General features: G+C 46.9%; 1 protein-coding gene across 1 annotated transcript; it reads left to right on the top strand.

Annotated features, from left to right (window-relative positions):
* The first annotated feature begins 235 nt into the window (after positions 1 to 235).
* Positions 236 to 15,330, top strand: PPDPF (pancreatic progenitor cell differentiation and proliferation factor). The gene is made up of 5 exons (XM_053250047.1): positions 236 to 409; positions 6,525 to 6,614; positions 10,859 to 10,936; positions 12,928 to 13,024; positions 14,925 to 15,330. The coding sequence occupies exons 2-5, from the start codon at positions 6,560 to 6,562 to the stop codon at positions 15,037 to 15,039; spliced, it is 345 nt and encodes a 114-aa protein (XP_053106022.1). The 5' UTR covers positions 236 to 409; positions 6,525 to 6,559; the 3' UTR covers positions 15,040 to 15,330.
* Positions 15,331 to 15,868: the final 538 nt, after the last annotated feature.

Genomic DNA, 15,868 nt, shown 5'->3' with positions numbered 1-15,868 from the left:
GCTCATTCGCCTATAGTTTGCACGTCGACAAATAAAGCACCTTCTTCACAGCTCGTTCAACGGAAAGGCGAGAGGCAGAAAGCAAAGCAAACAAAACCCCGAGCCCTGCCATGCGCTCTCCCCACCCCGCTTGGCTCCTCCCCGCCTCTCTCCCCACCCCTTTTTGGGGCTGGAGGCGTCACCTGAGCTGACGTCGCCCGTCGGGCTGGCCCTATATAAAGCTCAGCCGCGGCCGCCTTCCCCTCTAAATCCTTTTGCACTTCGGTGTGTTTTCGTGGACGTGGAGTGTACTCCCGGTATCTCCTTTGCAAATGGGCTCCATCGCCTAGCGTTCGCCCCCCTGAGCCAGGTCACCTGTGGTCTCGAGCTGTTGGGGTTCTGCTGGGCGCAGCATTAGGAAGATTTCGAGGTAACCCTTCGCTCTCTCCTTGCAACGTTGTCTTGCTGTGGATTTTCGCGGGGGGAGCGCGTGATGTGCAGGCAAAGGGGGCTCCAGAGAGGGGGCGAGGGGTGAGCAAATGCCCCCTCAGACAAAGTGATAGCACCTCATTTCTATTTCAGAGATCGAACATGTGGGGAAAACTCGTCCACGGCCCACCCATAAATGCACTTCTCCCCTCCTTCTACCCCCCTTCTTCTTATTCCCACCGCGTGCTGCCTTCCGTGTGCGGGGCTGTATCTTTTTCTATGCAAACTCTTTTCGTTGCCCGTGTGTTGCAACTTGGTTTCGTGTGGGGTTTGCCTGCCTGCGCCCCCTCCCGAAGAAGGAATCGTTTGCTAGGCCAGGAGCAGCAGCTTGTGTTCCGGCAAAGCGGGCTGGTGGCTTGCAGCCTTCGGTTGCACTCTGTGGGGTGCGGGGTGTGTGTGTGCGCGGGGGACGGACGTTAATAATAATACTCCTGCTTAAGCACTCTCTAATTTTAAACTCCCTCCAAGTGAAAGGAAAGAAGGCGCTGCCCCCCCCCCCCGCGCAATTGAACTCGACGGGAGTAAGCATGCGATAGATAGATGGGTGGGCCTGCAGGCTTCCCTCTAGGCAAGCCGCGGGGAGGGGGGCCGGTTTGCTTTGACCGCCTGCTTCCGAGGCTCCCGATATTTCTCTGGCAAAGGTGAAGGGTACAGCTGTTCGCTCCGTGGCGCGCGGCTGCCCAAGAGGAATCCTGGGAAGGTGTCTCAACGTTCCAAGCGGTGTCTCAACGTTCCATTCGGGTCTCCCACTTGCTCGCGACCTGTTAGGGGCAGCCTTAACGACTCCGGCTCGTTTTAATCTGACTTTCTGCGCTCCGGCTGCGATCCCGGGGCTTGTAGTGAGGAGAGCGGCGATGTTTGTGTGTCTCCCCCCATCCTTCCCTGATCGAAGTAAATATTTAATCCGGATTGTGTTGGGGGAAAAGGCGTTTTCTCCGTCCAGGGTGACTGTCCTTGGCGGAGAGCTGTGTACAGTATCTCGGATTTGTTGTGTGGCTGTTCTGTGGCCATGTTGACCCAACGTAAGCTCGCGCAAAAAAAAAAAAAAAAAAAAAGCAGCCCACGATTCAGCCGGGACTTTATATAATTCTCTTTTTCTCTCCCGCTCCCCCTTTGCTGATTCAGCAGCAAAGACGCTTAGATCTTGTTTGCAGTTTAATGCAAAGTCTGGCCCGGTTGGAGGCGGAGGGAGCAGGATGCCCATATGTGTAGGATTCACCAGCAGCCAGCCAGTTCAGTCCGGTTTTTTGCAGCTTGGCTGTGCAGTTTCTGGCAAGAGTTTTCCCCTCCCCCCCACCCCCAAAAGTACTGGCACGAAAAGAATCGTATCAAGAGAGACAAAAGAGCTGCCACCCACTCCTGAGTCAAGTGGAGCTGCCCGGATCAAATGATTCAAGCAACCCCCCCCCCCAAATTTAATTTGCACTTTAATTATAAAATAGAGATGGGAGCTCTTTTTCTGCCTCTGATGTTTGAGAGTGTATAGTGTGTGCTTCTGAAACAGTGCCTGCTTCCAGAACTAATTACGGACCTGAGTATTTTCCACATGGAATAGAAGGAAGTGGAAACGGAGACATTTCTGCCAATAGTAGGTCACTAGTGTGTTGGGGGAGAAAAACTGGTATAAACCAGATCACTGGCTTCCTGTAGGCAGTTTTAACTCCTTTCGTGCCATGTACTCCTTCACATTAAAATGCATAACTCTGTGTTAGCTTCTCCTCCAATGGAATTTTTACAGTAGGTACAGTAACTTCCAGGAATATTTACAAGTCAGCATAAGGGGATCCCAAAGTAGAAAGGGGTCTGCTAATCTACAGATGGTGGCTGAGGGTTTGGGTGGCTATCAGTTTCCAGCATCGTGTTGCACTCAAGTATGGCCAGGAGGCTGACCCAAAGATGGGGCAAGGAGATAGGAGCAGAATTTGTTTTTTTTTTTTAAATAGCTGGTGTTGCCAGTTCAAGTGCCCATGCTAATGGTGTGTCCTGTTCAACTTTCTCCCCCATAAGTGAATAGTTGTAGTTCAGTCCTTTGAGGAAAGTAAAGCACCGCATTTGGAGATGTTGTGTTGAAAGTAACAGCTGTCAAAGGCAACCAGGTCACTGGACATGTAATCAGTCCCCAGGATCTTTGAAATATATAAACATTCCTTCTGAACATATCATCCTATCGTGTTTGTCATTTTTGGTAAAAGGGGGAATAACAATGTTATTTGTTATTTGTTTACCAACAGCAAGGTGGGAAACACATATGCATTGTTTACAAGCAGAATTTGACTAGTGCGGCTGTGTGGTTCATTGCTTTTGGCAAACTGCTTTGTCTCGACCTCCGCTCCCCATCTTTAAAAGGGGAATAGCTTGGGGCTTGTCAAATCCCAGGTGCTGGGGAGCCATGGCACTTAGAAATGTGACTACAGCATCTAGACTAGGTTATTCAGAGGAAAGGTTATCTAATAAGATATTTGATAGCTCTGTTTCTGTTCTAAATGTTTTAGTTATAAAGGGGATAAAGAGAAGCCCATTTATCATCTCTCCCCACCCCCATTGTTGGTCACTAAGGCTAGTAATTTTGTCAAGTAAACTTTTGAGCTGGCTCTTACATCCAAATAAAACTTGTGACGGCCTAAAATAATGAATTGATCTATAAGGAAGGTCAACACAGCTGATACAGCACTCTGGAGACTGAAGTGTTGAACTTGTAGCAGGAAGGAAAGTAAGTCCTCTGAACCTACCTTGAATTCGGAACATCTTTCCTGGTGTGTGTTCCTATAGGCTACATTTCTGTTGTGTTGCAAGTCCAGAACTTGTGGCCACTGGAGAGGTCCTGAAAATGACCATGATATACAGTCTGCAATATTCTCCCAAACTTTGGGAGAGGAGAACTGGTCTTGTGGTAGCGAGCATGACTTGTCCCCTTGGCTAAGCAGGGTCTGGCCTGGTTGCATATGAATGGGAGACTTGATGTGTGAGCACTGCAAGATCTTCCTCTCAGAGGATGGAGCCGCTCTGGGAAGAGCAGAAGGTTTCAAGTTCCCTCCCTGGCAGCATCTCCAAGATAGGGCTGAGAGAGATTCCTGCCTGCAACCTTGGAGAAGCTGCTGCCAGTCTGTGAAGACAATACTGAGCTAGATAGACCAATGGTCTGACTCAGTATATGGCAGCTTCTTATGTTCCTAGACCTGTAGTGTCCATTCATCCTAAAAGTTCCAATGGGTGTTTCATGCTACTGTTGTACTTGAGTATACTTGTGACAACTGGACACAAGCTGTCCCCTTCCAGAGTCTTGAAATACTGTTGGGTGTTCCATAAAAGGTAAAGTGTACCATCAAGTTGGTGTCGACTCCTGGTTACTACAGAGCAATGTGGTTGTCTTTGGAAGAATACAGGAGGGGTTACCATTGCTTCCTCCCATGCAGTATGAGATGATGCCTTTCAGCCTCTTCCTATATTGCTGCTGCCCGATATAGGTGTTTCCCATAGTCTGGAAAACAGACCAGCGGGGATTCGAACTGGCAACCTCTGGCTTGCTAATCAAGTATTTCCCCCGCTGTGCCATAAACATACTCCAAAACTACAGATGCCATACTGCAATGCAACCTTTAGCAAAAAGACCATCTTTGACAGCAGACCAGACCTACATTAATCACAAAAACTGACAAAGTAGTGACGCATGGGCAAAGCTATATGATTTGCAAAATATTGCATCAAATTATTAGTTGACTGTAATGATACTGGCACTTCATCGTAAACAAATACACCCTTGGACATCCAACACAAATGAAGTCTCCAGCACTTGGAAATGGGGGAGTGGGCAACCATTTTTTGATTAGAACAGTTGTCCAAAAATTAGTGTTTGAATAATCTGGTGGATAAGCCTTATCCTGTCTGTTCACAGGAACAACCGTGTCTTAAAGTTATGAATTGGGTTGCTTGCTAAAGAACATCTGGGTTCTCAGTGGAGTATGGTCTCTCCCACACTAGCAGCTGTGCTATTTATAGGAGTGTAAGCATGCATATTCAAATATAGCATAATGTGGGCTGATATGATGGTCCCATGCAGATGGTGGGTTTACATGTCTGACTTACAGAAACAGCCTTCAGTGGAACAGTATTGGTACCAATGTATTACAGCCTCCTAAAGGCATAGGAAAGTGGTATGTATTCAGAGGACTATACTGACATCAGCACATAATTCCTCTTTTATTAAAACAACCACCACCTGGTTTTCATCCCATAATGTGTGAGTGTGTTAAGATCTGCCCCACTCTTTGAGATTTGGAATTATCATTACTTGGGTGTACAAATACACCCATTATAGACTTCCAGTGGAATAAATAAGGTCCCCTTTTCCCTAATGAATGCAAAACTAGTCAATAACTGTTCAAGAGGCATCACTTATAGCAGGGGTTCTCAAACTTGGGTCCCCAGATGTTGTTGGACTACAACTCCTATCATCCCCAGGGATGATGGGAGTTGTAGTCCAACATCATCTGGGGACCCAAGTTTGAGAACCTCTGCAATACTATCTATTGCATATTTTCTATCTCATTCAAAACTGACATGTATAGTGGTATATTCTGTGCACATCAGTCTTAACTCCTGTATTTCCCTGTTGAAGGAAAATGTCCCGTTAAACCATCCAAAAACGTCAGATGGGGGTTAAACCAAAAGATTTGCATAATTCAAAGCCAGATCCTTTGTACTCAGTTGCCCTGTGTTCTCTCAGGGCTGCCCTTGGGTTGTGCTTTGACCGTATCTGTTGGGTAACCCAGCTGAGAAGCAGTAGTTCCTCTCCGTCTTTTGGGTTTCTTGTGTTGCTTAGCTTAAGAATGTGGTCAGATGTCACTTTACAACTCCAAGTAAACTGTAGCCCAACGATTGGTTGGTTGGCTAGACCTGAACTGTGAAATTCGGCACTGCTAGCCCATGCCTTTTGTCCCTTGCTTTTATAGACGCACAAGCCAGACTGGGTAGAATAGACACAGCAGCCCCTATATCCCCCTGGCTTGCTCCCTATGGCAGCACAAAAAGGGGAAAAATTCAGGAGGGGTGAAATGTATCTATGGGTGGGTGAGCTGTGTCCCACATATTAGACTTCTGAAACAGAAATGCGGGGGGAGCAACTAAGGGCTGCTTACCACCCCCTTCCACCTTTGCTCCATCCCTCTTACAAAAATAATACACTGTATGGAGAAAGTGGATAGAGAAGTTTGCCATCTTCTTCCATTCTCCAGAACCCAGGATCATCCAGTGAAATCCAGCACAGAGCTGCTCAACTTTAACCCTCCAGCTGTTTTCTTTTGACTACAGCTCCCATAATCCCCAGCCACAGTGGCCAGTAGCCAGGGATTATGGGAGTTGTAGGCCAACAGGAGGACTGAAGTTTAGCAGGAGCTTCTGGAAATACTTGAGAAAGCATGGCCTTCTGTAGAACTTGTTGCTACAAGATGTGGATTATGGCCACTAGCCTCGATCCCTTTAAGAGGGGGCAATTTATGAAGGGCAAGTCTATCATGCCTGTAATCTTCCTCTAGATTCAGAGGCAGTATGCCTCTGAGTACCAGTTGTTGGGAGACAACATTTGCCTACACCTGTTCCTGGGCTTCCCTTGGGGCAGAGGTTCCCAATCTGTAGTACTCCAGATGTTGCTGAACTACAACTCCCATGATCTCCAGCTACAACTTATTGTGTCTAGGGATGATGGGGGTTGCAGTTCAGCAACATCTGGAGCACCACAGGTTGGGAACCCCTGCCTTGGGGAATCTAATTGGTCATTGTGTGAAACAGGATACTGGATATGCAGATTTAATTAAATAAGGTTAACTGGATGAAAGCCCTACTTGTACTAAATCCCTGCTAGTCAGTAGGATCTACAGGGTACCAGCTGTGTGAAAACTTGCCTTACTCTGTAACTTGCTGGCTCAAACAGAATTCATGAACAGCCCTGTGAAATGTGGACACTTTGGTCTCATGAAATACACAACAGGAAAGCTGTTTTTTCTAGAGACTCTGCAAGGGTGGTTTCCCATATGCTGACAACCGACTGTCTTGTCTCCCAGGGTTTACAACTGCATAAGAACAAAGATCAAGAAACATGGCAGCAATCCCGTCAAGCGGCTCCCTTGTGGCAACCCACGACTACTACAGAAGTAAGAACAGGGAACATTTGTGTGGGGTGGGGGCAGATCGCTTCTTTGCATGCGGAGTCCCAGGCCCAATCCTGTGCACATCTTCAGAATCTCTGGTAGGTGGTCAAGGAGAGACCCGAGCCGCGCCTCTGCCTGTCGAAGAGGAGAGAATCCAGAAAGGATTGGAGCTGGTGGTTTTGCTAAACAAAGGCCACTTCTATTAGGCACGAGGCAAACAGCTGCTTGGAGGACGTCCTTGTTTGCCTTTCTCTAGGCTCCAAGCCGAGTGTGCTGACCTGGAAGCATAGCAATGAGGCTTCATAACTCAGCTGCAAGAGAAAAAGTGGACTCGCCTCACCTTAGTTCAGAAAACTGTAGTTCTTGCCAACCAATTCTGAAAGCAGCTGCCTCTTGGTTGAACTAGCTGAAATTCTAAGTGCTTCTGAAGCTATAAAGTTGCCTTTTATGGAGTCGGGCCATTGGTCCAACTGGCTCAGCACTGTTAGGAGAGGAGAGCTGGTCTTGTGGTAGCAAGCATGACTTGTCCCCATAGCTAAGCAGGGTCTGCCCTGGTTGCATTTGAATGGGAGACTTGATGTGTGAACACTGCGAGATATTCCCCTCAGGGGATGGAGCCGCTCTGGGAAGAGCAGAAGGCTCCAAGTTCCCTGCCTGGCAGCATCTCCAAGAGAGGGCTGAGAGAGACTCCTGCCTGCAACCTTGGAGAAGAAACTGCCAGTCTGTGAAGACAATACTGAGCTAGATAGACCAAGGGTCTGACTCAGTATATGGCAGTTTCCTATGTCTGCTCTAACTGGCAGCTGCTTTCAGATGGGGATCTTTCCTAGTACTGCTACCTGGGCTCTGTTTACCTAGAGTTGCCAGGAATTGAACCTGGGGCCCTCGGCCTGCAAAGCCCATGCTCTACAGTGTTACCGCCCCTAGTATGTCTGTGCTTAACAAAACAGGTCCTGAAATACATAGCAAGGTCAACTGCAGTTGCTAGCCTCAGATTTGGGGGTGGGGGTTATCCAGAAAGCCTCAAGTCTCGCATGAGATTTGTTTTGGACAGTCAAGTTCCACATTTCCCAAGTGGAAGTTGGTGCTGGGCCTTCCCTTTTTTTCACAGGAAGGCTGTCTAAATCTGTTAAAAGGGAACCTAGGGGAGTTCCTTTCTGCAGACCCAACTTCCTTTTATCAAAGGGCCTACTAAGTATCTGTGCCCTTCATAGCGGAGACCCTCCTGGTGCTTTTGAGAACGCTGGGTGTCTGAAGCGTGATTAGTCTGCCGAGGAACTTGCTATTTGTAGCGACCATGGATTAGGATGGCTCATTTCTGCACAGCTCCTTTAGTTATAGCACCTGCACCAGACCTGCCGACAACTGTTTCGTACTTTATTAAAAGTGGTGGCCTATTCTGTCGAGCTCAGAATACTAACTTGAGACCTTTGGCGGTTTCCTTGTCTCGGCCTCATCCACTGAGTGAGATTGCTTGCAAAGGTGCAAGCTGCTTTTGTCCTGGGTGGCTGGTGCTCGCTTGTGTATAAGAAGTCTCTGCAAAAGTATCTGTATTGATCCAAAGCATTTATTTCTCCGCTCACAGAACAGTGCTGTCATCTGGGATTAAGATCATATCTGATGGCAGCAATTCCAGGATAGCTGAAACTCCTGACAATGCAGATGGCTGGAGATACCTGCTCATTAAGTTCAGTGTCTCTGATAGTCTCAAATAGCATGCTGACTGTGAGCATCTGAGAGCTTTGGAGGTTGCTGGCTTTAGAAGCCCTTTCTCAGCTCTTCATTGCCTACACAGAGAAGTTCCTCGTACCTCCAGGCTTGGCTTTCTACTCCCTCCCTGTTCTCTTTCTAGCTAAACAGAAGGACAGCTCCTCATAACACTCAATCTATCTTGGTGTGCTGTGAAACTGAAAGGATTTCTAAATATTACTCAGAGAAAAGGCTGATGCAACTTAGTTGATGCAACTTAGTTGAAACATCTCTGGTAGTGAGGATTGGGCTATGCCAGTGGCTCCCAACCAGGGGGTGTGTGTGTCTCCAAATGCTGCTGAACTACAACTCCCATCATCCCTAGCCACAATAAATTGTATTGGGGGGCTGATGGGGGTTGTAGTTCAGCAACATCAGGAGGCCCCCAGGTTGGGAAACACTGGCCTATGCCATCAGCTAGACCCTAAGAGGCAATGTCTGGTTTTCATCCTTTGAGGTTTTTGCTGTAACTAGAGAGTAAAATTTCCCAAAATTCTGCAGCGATAGGAAAGTGGGATTTCAGCAGTTGGGGGAAATTGAAACATACACTACTTAAAATGTGTGCCATTTAAACCTGCTTTACTGTGTTAAAGACACAGAATGAATTCTGTGCAGCTTAGTGCATAAGATTTTCCTTCTGTAAATTAAAACGAAGGCATTTATATTTTTATGCAAGTATACGAAACAATGATTACAGCTATATTCAGTGTTAAAGAGAGGCCTGAAAGCAGCTGCAACTCGCGGGGTCTGCACAAGTTTCTCCAGCGGCTTTGCTACCCACATCCAAGTGTCTTCTTGTAGCATTTGTCCCCTTGGGCTTCCTCCACACAAGCAGGCAGGGCAATTGGCTGCTTGTTTCCATGTAGGAGGGTGAAGCACAATAGTCCTCTTCAGACATTTGTGGATCGGCACAGCACATGCTTACATGCACCAAAAGCAGGCCAGAAATCCTGCCCCAGTCCATCACTTACTTCTCCATGCAACTTATTTATTTTTATTTCTTTATTTGATTTACATACCGCCCTTCCAAAAATGGCTCAGGGTGGTTTACATCAAAACAAAAACTATTAAAATCAATTAGCAATTAAAATCAGAACTAAATTAAACAATTAAAATCATTTAAAACCAACATTAACCATTTAAAACCATAACTCTAATTAAAAGCCTAGGTGAATCAATGTGTCTTCAGTGCCTTTTTAAAAGTTTCCAGAGATGGGGAGACACTTTTTTTCCAACAGGGAGCACATTCCAAAGTCCAGGGGCAGCAACGGAGAAGGCCCGTTCCCGAGTAGCTGCCAAACGAGTTGCCAAACTGCAGTTTGGTTGCCAAACTGCGGCAACCGCAGACGGACCTCTCCAGATGACCTTAACAGGCGGTGGGGCTCATGGCGAAGAGGATCTTCTCTTAAATAACCAGGGCCTAAGCTGTTTACTTACAGATATGCTGGCCTTCATCTGAAGGAATGAACTACCTATGCGTGATGGACATTTTCAGGGTGGGGAGTCAGGGCCCCAGCCTCCTGACCATGGATGCATTAGCCATCACGGATATAGCGTTCACCTTTTCAGAGGAATGCCAGCATATCTGTAAGTAGCACGGAGGAGCAAGTGAGTAGTGGACTGGGGTGGGAGCTTCAGACCTGCTTTTGGTGCATGTGAGCATATGCTGTGCTGATCCAGAAATGCCTGAAGTGGGCTAGTGTTGAGGTGAGAGAATATCTGCAAGATGAATAGGAGTCAAATCAGGAGGATAGTATCCACCCTGCCCTCTCCCTGTCAAAGAAGGAGGCAGGCAACAATCCACAGCCTTGGAAGGACCCAGTTCTGGTGTGTGCCTTTAGTAAAGACTCCTCCTGTGAAGGGCAAAGGCCAAAATGGATTTGGGATTTTTATACCCAACTTTATATTCGACAGAATTAAAATTCTAATCTTGGTTTCTTTGTCTTACATAAAATGTCTTCATATTACATAGACAGCATTTTGGAAGAGCAATGGGCAGGAAGTGACAATATTCTTAAACCATGCCTTTTATTTATTTATTACATTTTATATCCCACTCTTCCTCCAAGGAGCCCAGAGTGGTGTACTACATACTTAAGTTTCTCCTCACAACAGCACTGTGAAGAAGGTTAGGCTGAGAGAGATGTGACTGGCCCAGAGTCACCCAGCAAGTCTCTTGGCTGAATGGGGATTTGAACTCGGGTCTCCCCGGTCCTAGTCCAGCACTCTAACCACTACACCACGCTGGCTCTTTAAAGCAATTCATGAATCATTCAAAGAGAAAATATTTCATAAAATGTTTTCAGTTTTTCCAGAGAAAGGAAGTGGAGTGGATCTAAATGTTTCCGGGGTTTTTCTGGGCCTTCACATCATCACCTGTAACCTTGGCGCTCTTACGCTCTTAGTGTTAAATCAAGTGCATCCTTTCATTTAATCCTGCCTGTGTCCAAACTACAGTAGGTGTTTGTCCTAACGGGAGACCACCTCTCTCTTTGCAGGGCGTCTGGGTTCCACATCCAGCAACAGCTCCTGTGGAAGTGCTGAGTACTCTGGAGAAGTTATCCCTCACCATCCAGGTAAGTTTTGTGGCTTCTACCTGGTGTGTGTCTGAGGAAACCCAAACTCTGTTGCCCTGGGATGCTGAGATCTCTCTCGTACCCAGATGATCTTGAGGCCTCTCAACGAAGATGGAACAGTTGGCTAGTTTCACTTCTGGCTGCTCCTCCGGATTCTCACCTGATCAGCTTTTTTAATGGCTGCACCTTACAACAAATTCTGTCTACCCATTAACTTCAGTTGCAGATTAATCTCCCCTTCTCTCCCAAGACCTGCAATTATCTGTGGAGCAGAGATGGAAGGGAAGACTACTGCAGGCCACATGCGTGTGAGCTTCTTCTTTCATGTGCCACATATAGGGTTGTGGTTACGGGGAGGAGAGAACGTGGGTATCTCTTCCTTCCAGCCTGTGGCCAGTTAGCAGAGTTTGCATTTCAGTCTGAAACCCCAACAGCTGCAGATCAGTTATTGTGTTTGCAATGTTTTTGTGGTGTTGCTATGCCACATTGGACTGCAAGTGAGAGCTCGTATGATTGGATGCTGCTAACTGAACAAATAGGCACCTTTTAAAAAGTGGTAGTTCTCTTTATTTAGCGGGGGGAGAGCAACTTGGCCCTATCCATCCCCAGCACAGCATCCCTCTAGTGGCTATTGCTGCTTTTATCTTATGTTTCTTAGATTGTGAGCCCTTTGTGGCCAGGGAGCCATTTTTATTTATTTATATCTAGGTAAACCGCTTTGGGGGCTTCTGTTGAAAAGTGGTATATAAATATTTGTTGTACTCCTATGCTCTCCGTGGGGGAAGAAATTCCCACACACAGAAAAACAGTATGTTTTGAGTATCTGGCACTTCTCCCAACCAGTGCTCTGACTTTTTTTTTCATCTATGTGTGGAACGAGTTTTGTTTTAGGCAGCAGTAACAAGGCAGTGTGTGTTAATGTGCATTCAGGGTGGAGCTTCCTGATTTTAACTGAGCAGACATTTAAAAATGTGTGTGCGCACGCATGCACATGCCTTAGAGAGAACACTGCTCCCAACATGCTAGTTTTTATATGTGGGCACTTTTTTGTATGGTAGAACATTCCATCATATACAAGGGTTTTGCTGCTTCTGCAAGAACTAGGTCTCAATCTAGATCTTCTATAGGATTTGGGACTTGTTCTTGAAGTGAATTTTGACTGTGCCCTAGAGCAGGGATTCCCAGCCTTGGGTCCCCAGATGCTGATGGACTACAACTCCCATCACCCCTGCTGCAATGGTCAAAGTTGGAGAGCTCCTGTCCCACAGTGGACACCTTGCATGATCCTGGGAACATGGACATGCCCTAGCATGTGAGATCTCGAAAAATTGACAAATATGTCATGGCGACTTTAACAGCAAGCCAAGAACTAAGCATATCAGGATCTATAAACCACAAAACCATCAGCAATAATAAAAATCCAACAAACTATACAAATATTTAATAGATCATGTACATAATAATTCAGGCACATAATTACAATTCTCCCAAGTATAATACTGTCGGGACAAAACTTTTAAAATGTCATGATGAAATAATAAAGTGTGTGTGATTAGATAGATATAAAAATCAAAAGTGATGTCTTTTTCGAGTAGTTAAATAAAAATGTCCAATTCTCCAAATGATATTCTGGATAAAACAATGCTTGCTAATTGATTGATTGATCTTCTAAAACGACTTAAATGAACATTTCTCCAATGTCTTCATGTCAATGTAATACTACTTAGGGCCTCACCAACAATTCAAATGAGCCCTTTCTTTATATGATCTATTAAATATTTGTAGTTTGTTGGATCTTTACATTGATAACTTTGTGAAAGCAACCATATAATAAAGGTAAATTGATTCATACCTATGAGTTGGGCCCTAGGGCTTCTCTTGATCACAGTTCCAAGTCAATGTTGGCTGGCAAGTTTTCTGCTGCACCATTTTGAGAAAAGCTCTTTGGACTTCTTGATGCAAATTGTGACTAAAATTATCTCTGCTTCTAGGTCTCCCCAAGTCTGACCCTGGACACTGGTGGGCCAGCTTCTTCTTTGGCAAGCCAACCCATCCGGTTATGACAACAGTATCGGAATCCCCAGAGAAGTAAGTAGTGGTTGAAGTGGGGGTCTTGGAAGGCTGTGAACAGCAATAGAACTGGTATGGGGGACGTGAGAGCACTGTCTGCCGTTCAGCCACTGATTTTGGAAGAGAGCTGTCCTTCCCATGAACTGTGAGGGTCATGGTCCTTACTGGACTACCCTTGCCTGGATGCATAAGCCCTGTTAAATGGATTCCCCTCACAGTGCCAGTGGGCACCATACCTGCTGACCACACCCCCAGATACCCACACATTCAACTGAATGTCTGAAAGGGACCTCCTTGTGTGTCCACCTGTATGGCACATAAGGGCCCCTTTCATATGTCCATCAGAATTTATTTATTTTCTTTTCATTTAACATATATTTATACCACCCAAAACCTATGTCTCTGGGCGGTTTACAACACAGACATTAAGAGTGTGGCCAGCCAGTATGGTTCCAACAGCGGAGCCTGACTGCCAGCCCCGCGTCTGACGTCAGATGCAGGGGTTAGCCATGCCCCCTTGTCTGATGTCAGATGCGGGGTGTGTGGTCTGGCTCCCGAACAGAGTCTCGAGGGTCTGTTCGGGAGCTAAACCTGCACCCTCCCATCTGATGTCAGATGCAGGGGTGGGGGGCGTTGGGACCGCGAGGCGCGGTTCCTGATTGGGTGCGGCCCGGTTTCTTTGAACCCATTGGCCCACTGGTGGCTCCGCCCCTGTGTGGTTCTGATCTCTTGTCTCTCCTCGCCACCCCCCCCACGGATTGACTGAATGCATAAAGGGAACAAGTTAACAGGGCTATAGACTTGCATTCAGATTGTTTATCATGAGGGTTTATATCCTGCCTCATCAGAACCTATTTCAAGGTGACTTAACTATATTATAAAACAGAAATGCATGATAAAAACAGATAACATGTTGGCTTTAAAAAAACCTGATTTGTAACAAGGTGTTCCAGAGGTAACTGGGGCTGTTTCTTTTTTGGCCTTGGCTCTCTAGTGCAGGGGTGGGTGAACTTAGTTCACCAGCTGGTTTTGGACCCCACTCCCAACTTCCCCAGCCACAATCAAGTGTGGCTAGGGAAGATGGGAGTTGTAGTTAAACAGCAGCAGGAGGGCTCAGTTTCCCCACCCCTGCTCTAGTCAGAGCCACTAGTGACCGCCTTGTGCCTCTGGGGGCAGTTGTAAGCTTTTTACTGTGTTACCTCTCATTAATATGAAGATCAAATCCTTTGCATTGTTGGTGTGTGGGAGGGTCTTCTCTCGGCTCTTTTTGCCCCTTGTGCAAGCATAAGTTTATATGTCGCACACATGGCAAAATAGCCTCCCCCCGCCCATGGCAGCAGTGGGGTTGGGGCTTGGCTCGGTGTTAGAGCCCCTGTTTGCATGCCGAACATCCCAGTTTGACTCCATGGCAGCATCTCCAGGTAGAGCTGGGAATGGGAAGGGTGGAGATCCACTGCCAGTTGGTGTAGACCAGGGCTGCTCAACTTCGGTCCCCCAGCTGTTTGTGGACTACAGCTCCCATAATCCCCAGCCACAGTGGCCCATAGCCAGGGATTATGGGAGCTGTAGGCCAACATCTGCAGGAGGGCCAAAGCTGAACAGCCCTGGTGTCAACAGTACTGAGCTAGATGGGACTTAGAGTCTGACTCCGTAAAAGGCAGCTTCTTATGTTCCTGTGGGAGAAGGCACTTCTGCAGGAGCCATCTCCCAGTCAGACTGTAACGGGTAGTTCTGGAGAACGATGTCACGAATCCCTTTTGGCAGCAAGGAGACTTGGTTCTGCATAAGCATTGCTTTCTAGTGCACGGCACAGCCTCCAGGGCCAATCATGGGGCAGTGACCGGATACGGGATGCGCCAGCTTGCCAAGAACGATACCTCTGTCTGACCTGGGCTCTTCTGTCTCTTCCATTTTGCAGCTCAGGAACCTTCCAGGTGGCAAACGGCATGATCACATGTGGCCTGGCTCAGGAAGTGATGAGGAAGCGCCATGCCAGCGAGCCCAGCAAACCCAACAGTGGCCCCTCTGCGTGAGGCGGCTGGCGCCCCCTGGCTGACGCTTCTGACTTGAGCGCTAGGAGTCAGAGCCCATTTTCCACTCCCCCTCCCTGTAGAGTAGGTAGGCTGCTTCGAGTACTACTTAGACGTAGGTTTTTATAAAAACAAAAATGGCATTAAAAAAAAAAATCCTACACCATCCTTTTCTACTCTTTTTTTTGTGTCAATGCAACTACGTCTTTTATTTTCCCATGCAGCCTTGGTAACACTTTTGTTTACTTTGTACTCGTCTAATGGAAACTAATAAAACCTGAGCAGCCTTCTAAACTTCTTGTATGTTTGGTTTGTTTTTGAACGCTTGTCCCCTGACTTCCCAAGAGCAGCGTAGATTCAGGGGGGACATTCCAAAAGGTATCCTGGAAGGTAAAGTGTGCCGTCAAGTCAGTGTTGACTCCTGGTGACCACATAGCCTGTGGTTGTCTTTGGTAGAATACAGGAGGGGTCAGCATTTAAAAACAGAGGTGCCAGATATACACTTCAACTGGCAGGGAGTTCCAAAGGGTGACCAAAGAGAAGGCCTGTTCATGCATCATTGCTAACCAAGACTTTGAGGAGCCTGAACTCCTCTGAACCATAGGGGACAGGACCATAACTCAGTGGCAGAACATCTGCTTTGCATGCAGAAGGTTCCAGGTTCAATCCCTGCCATTTCTAGGGCTGGGAAAGATTCCTGTGTGAAAACTTGGAGAGCTGCTGCCAGTCAGTGTAGACAATACAAAGCTAGATTGACCAATGGTCTGACTCGATATAAGACAGCTTCCTAGGTTTTGGACCTGAACCAGCTGGAGGAACAGATTCTTTGTTG

The sequence above is a fragment of the Hemicordylus capensis genome, chromosome 4 (genome assembly GCF_027244095.1).
Source record: "Hemicordylus capensis ecotype Gifberg chromosome 4, rHemCap1.1.pri, whole genome shotgun sequence".
Lineage (NCBI taxonomy): Eukaryota > Metazoa > Chordata > Lepidosauria > Squamata > Cordylidae > Hemicordylus > Hemicordylus capensis.
This window is presented reverse-complemented; position numbering and strand designations above follow the sequence as displayed.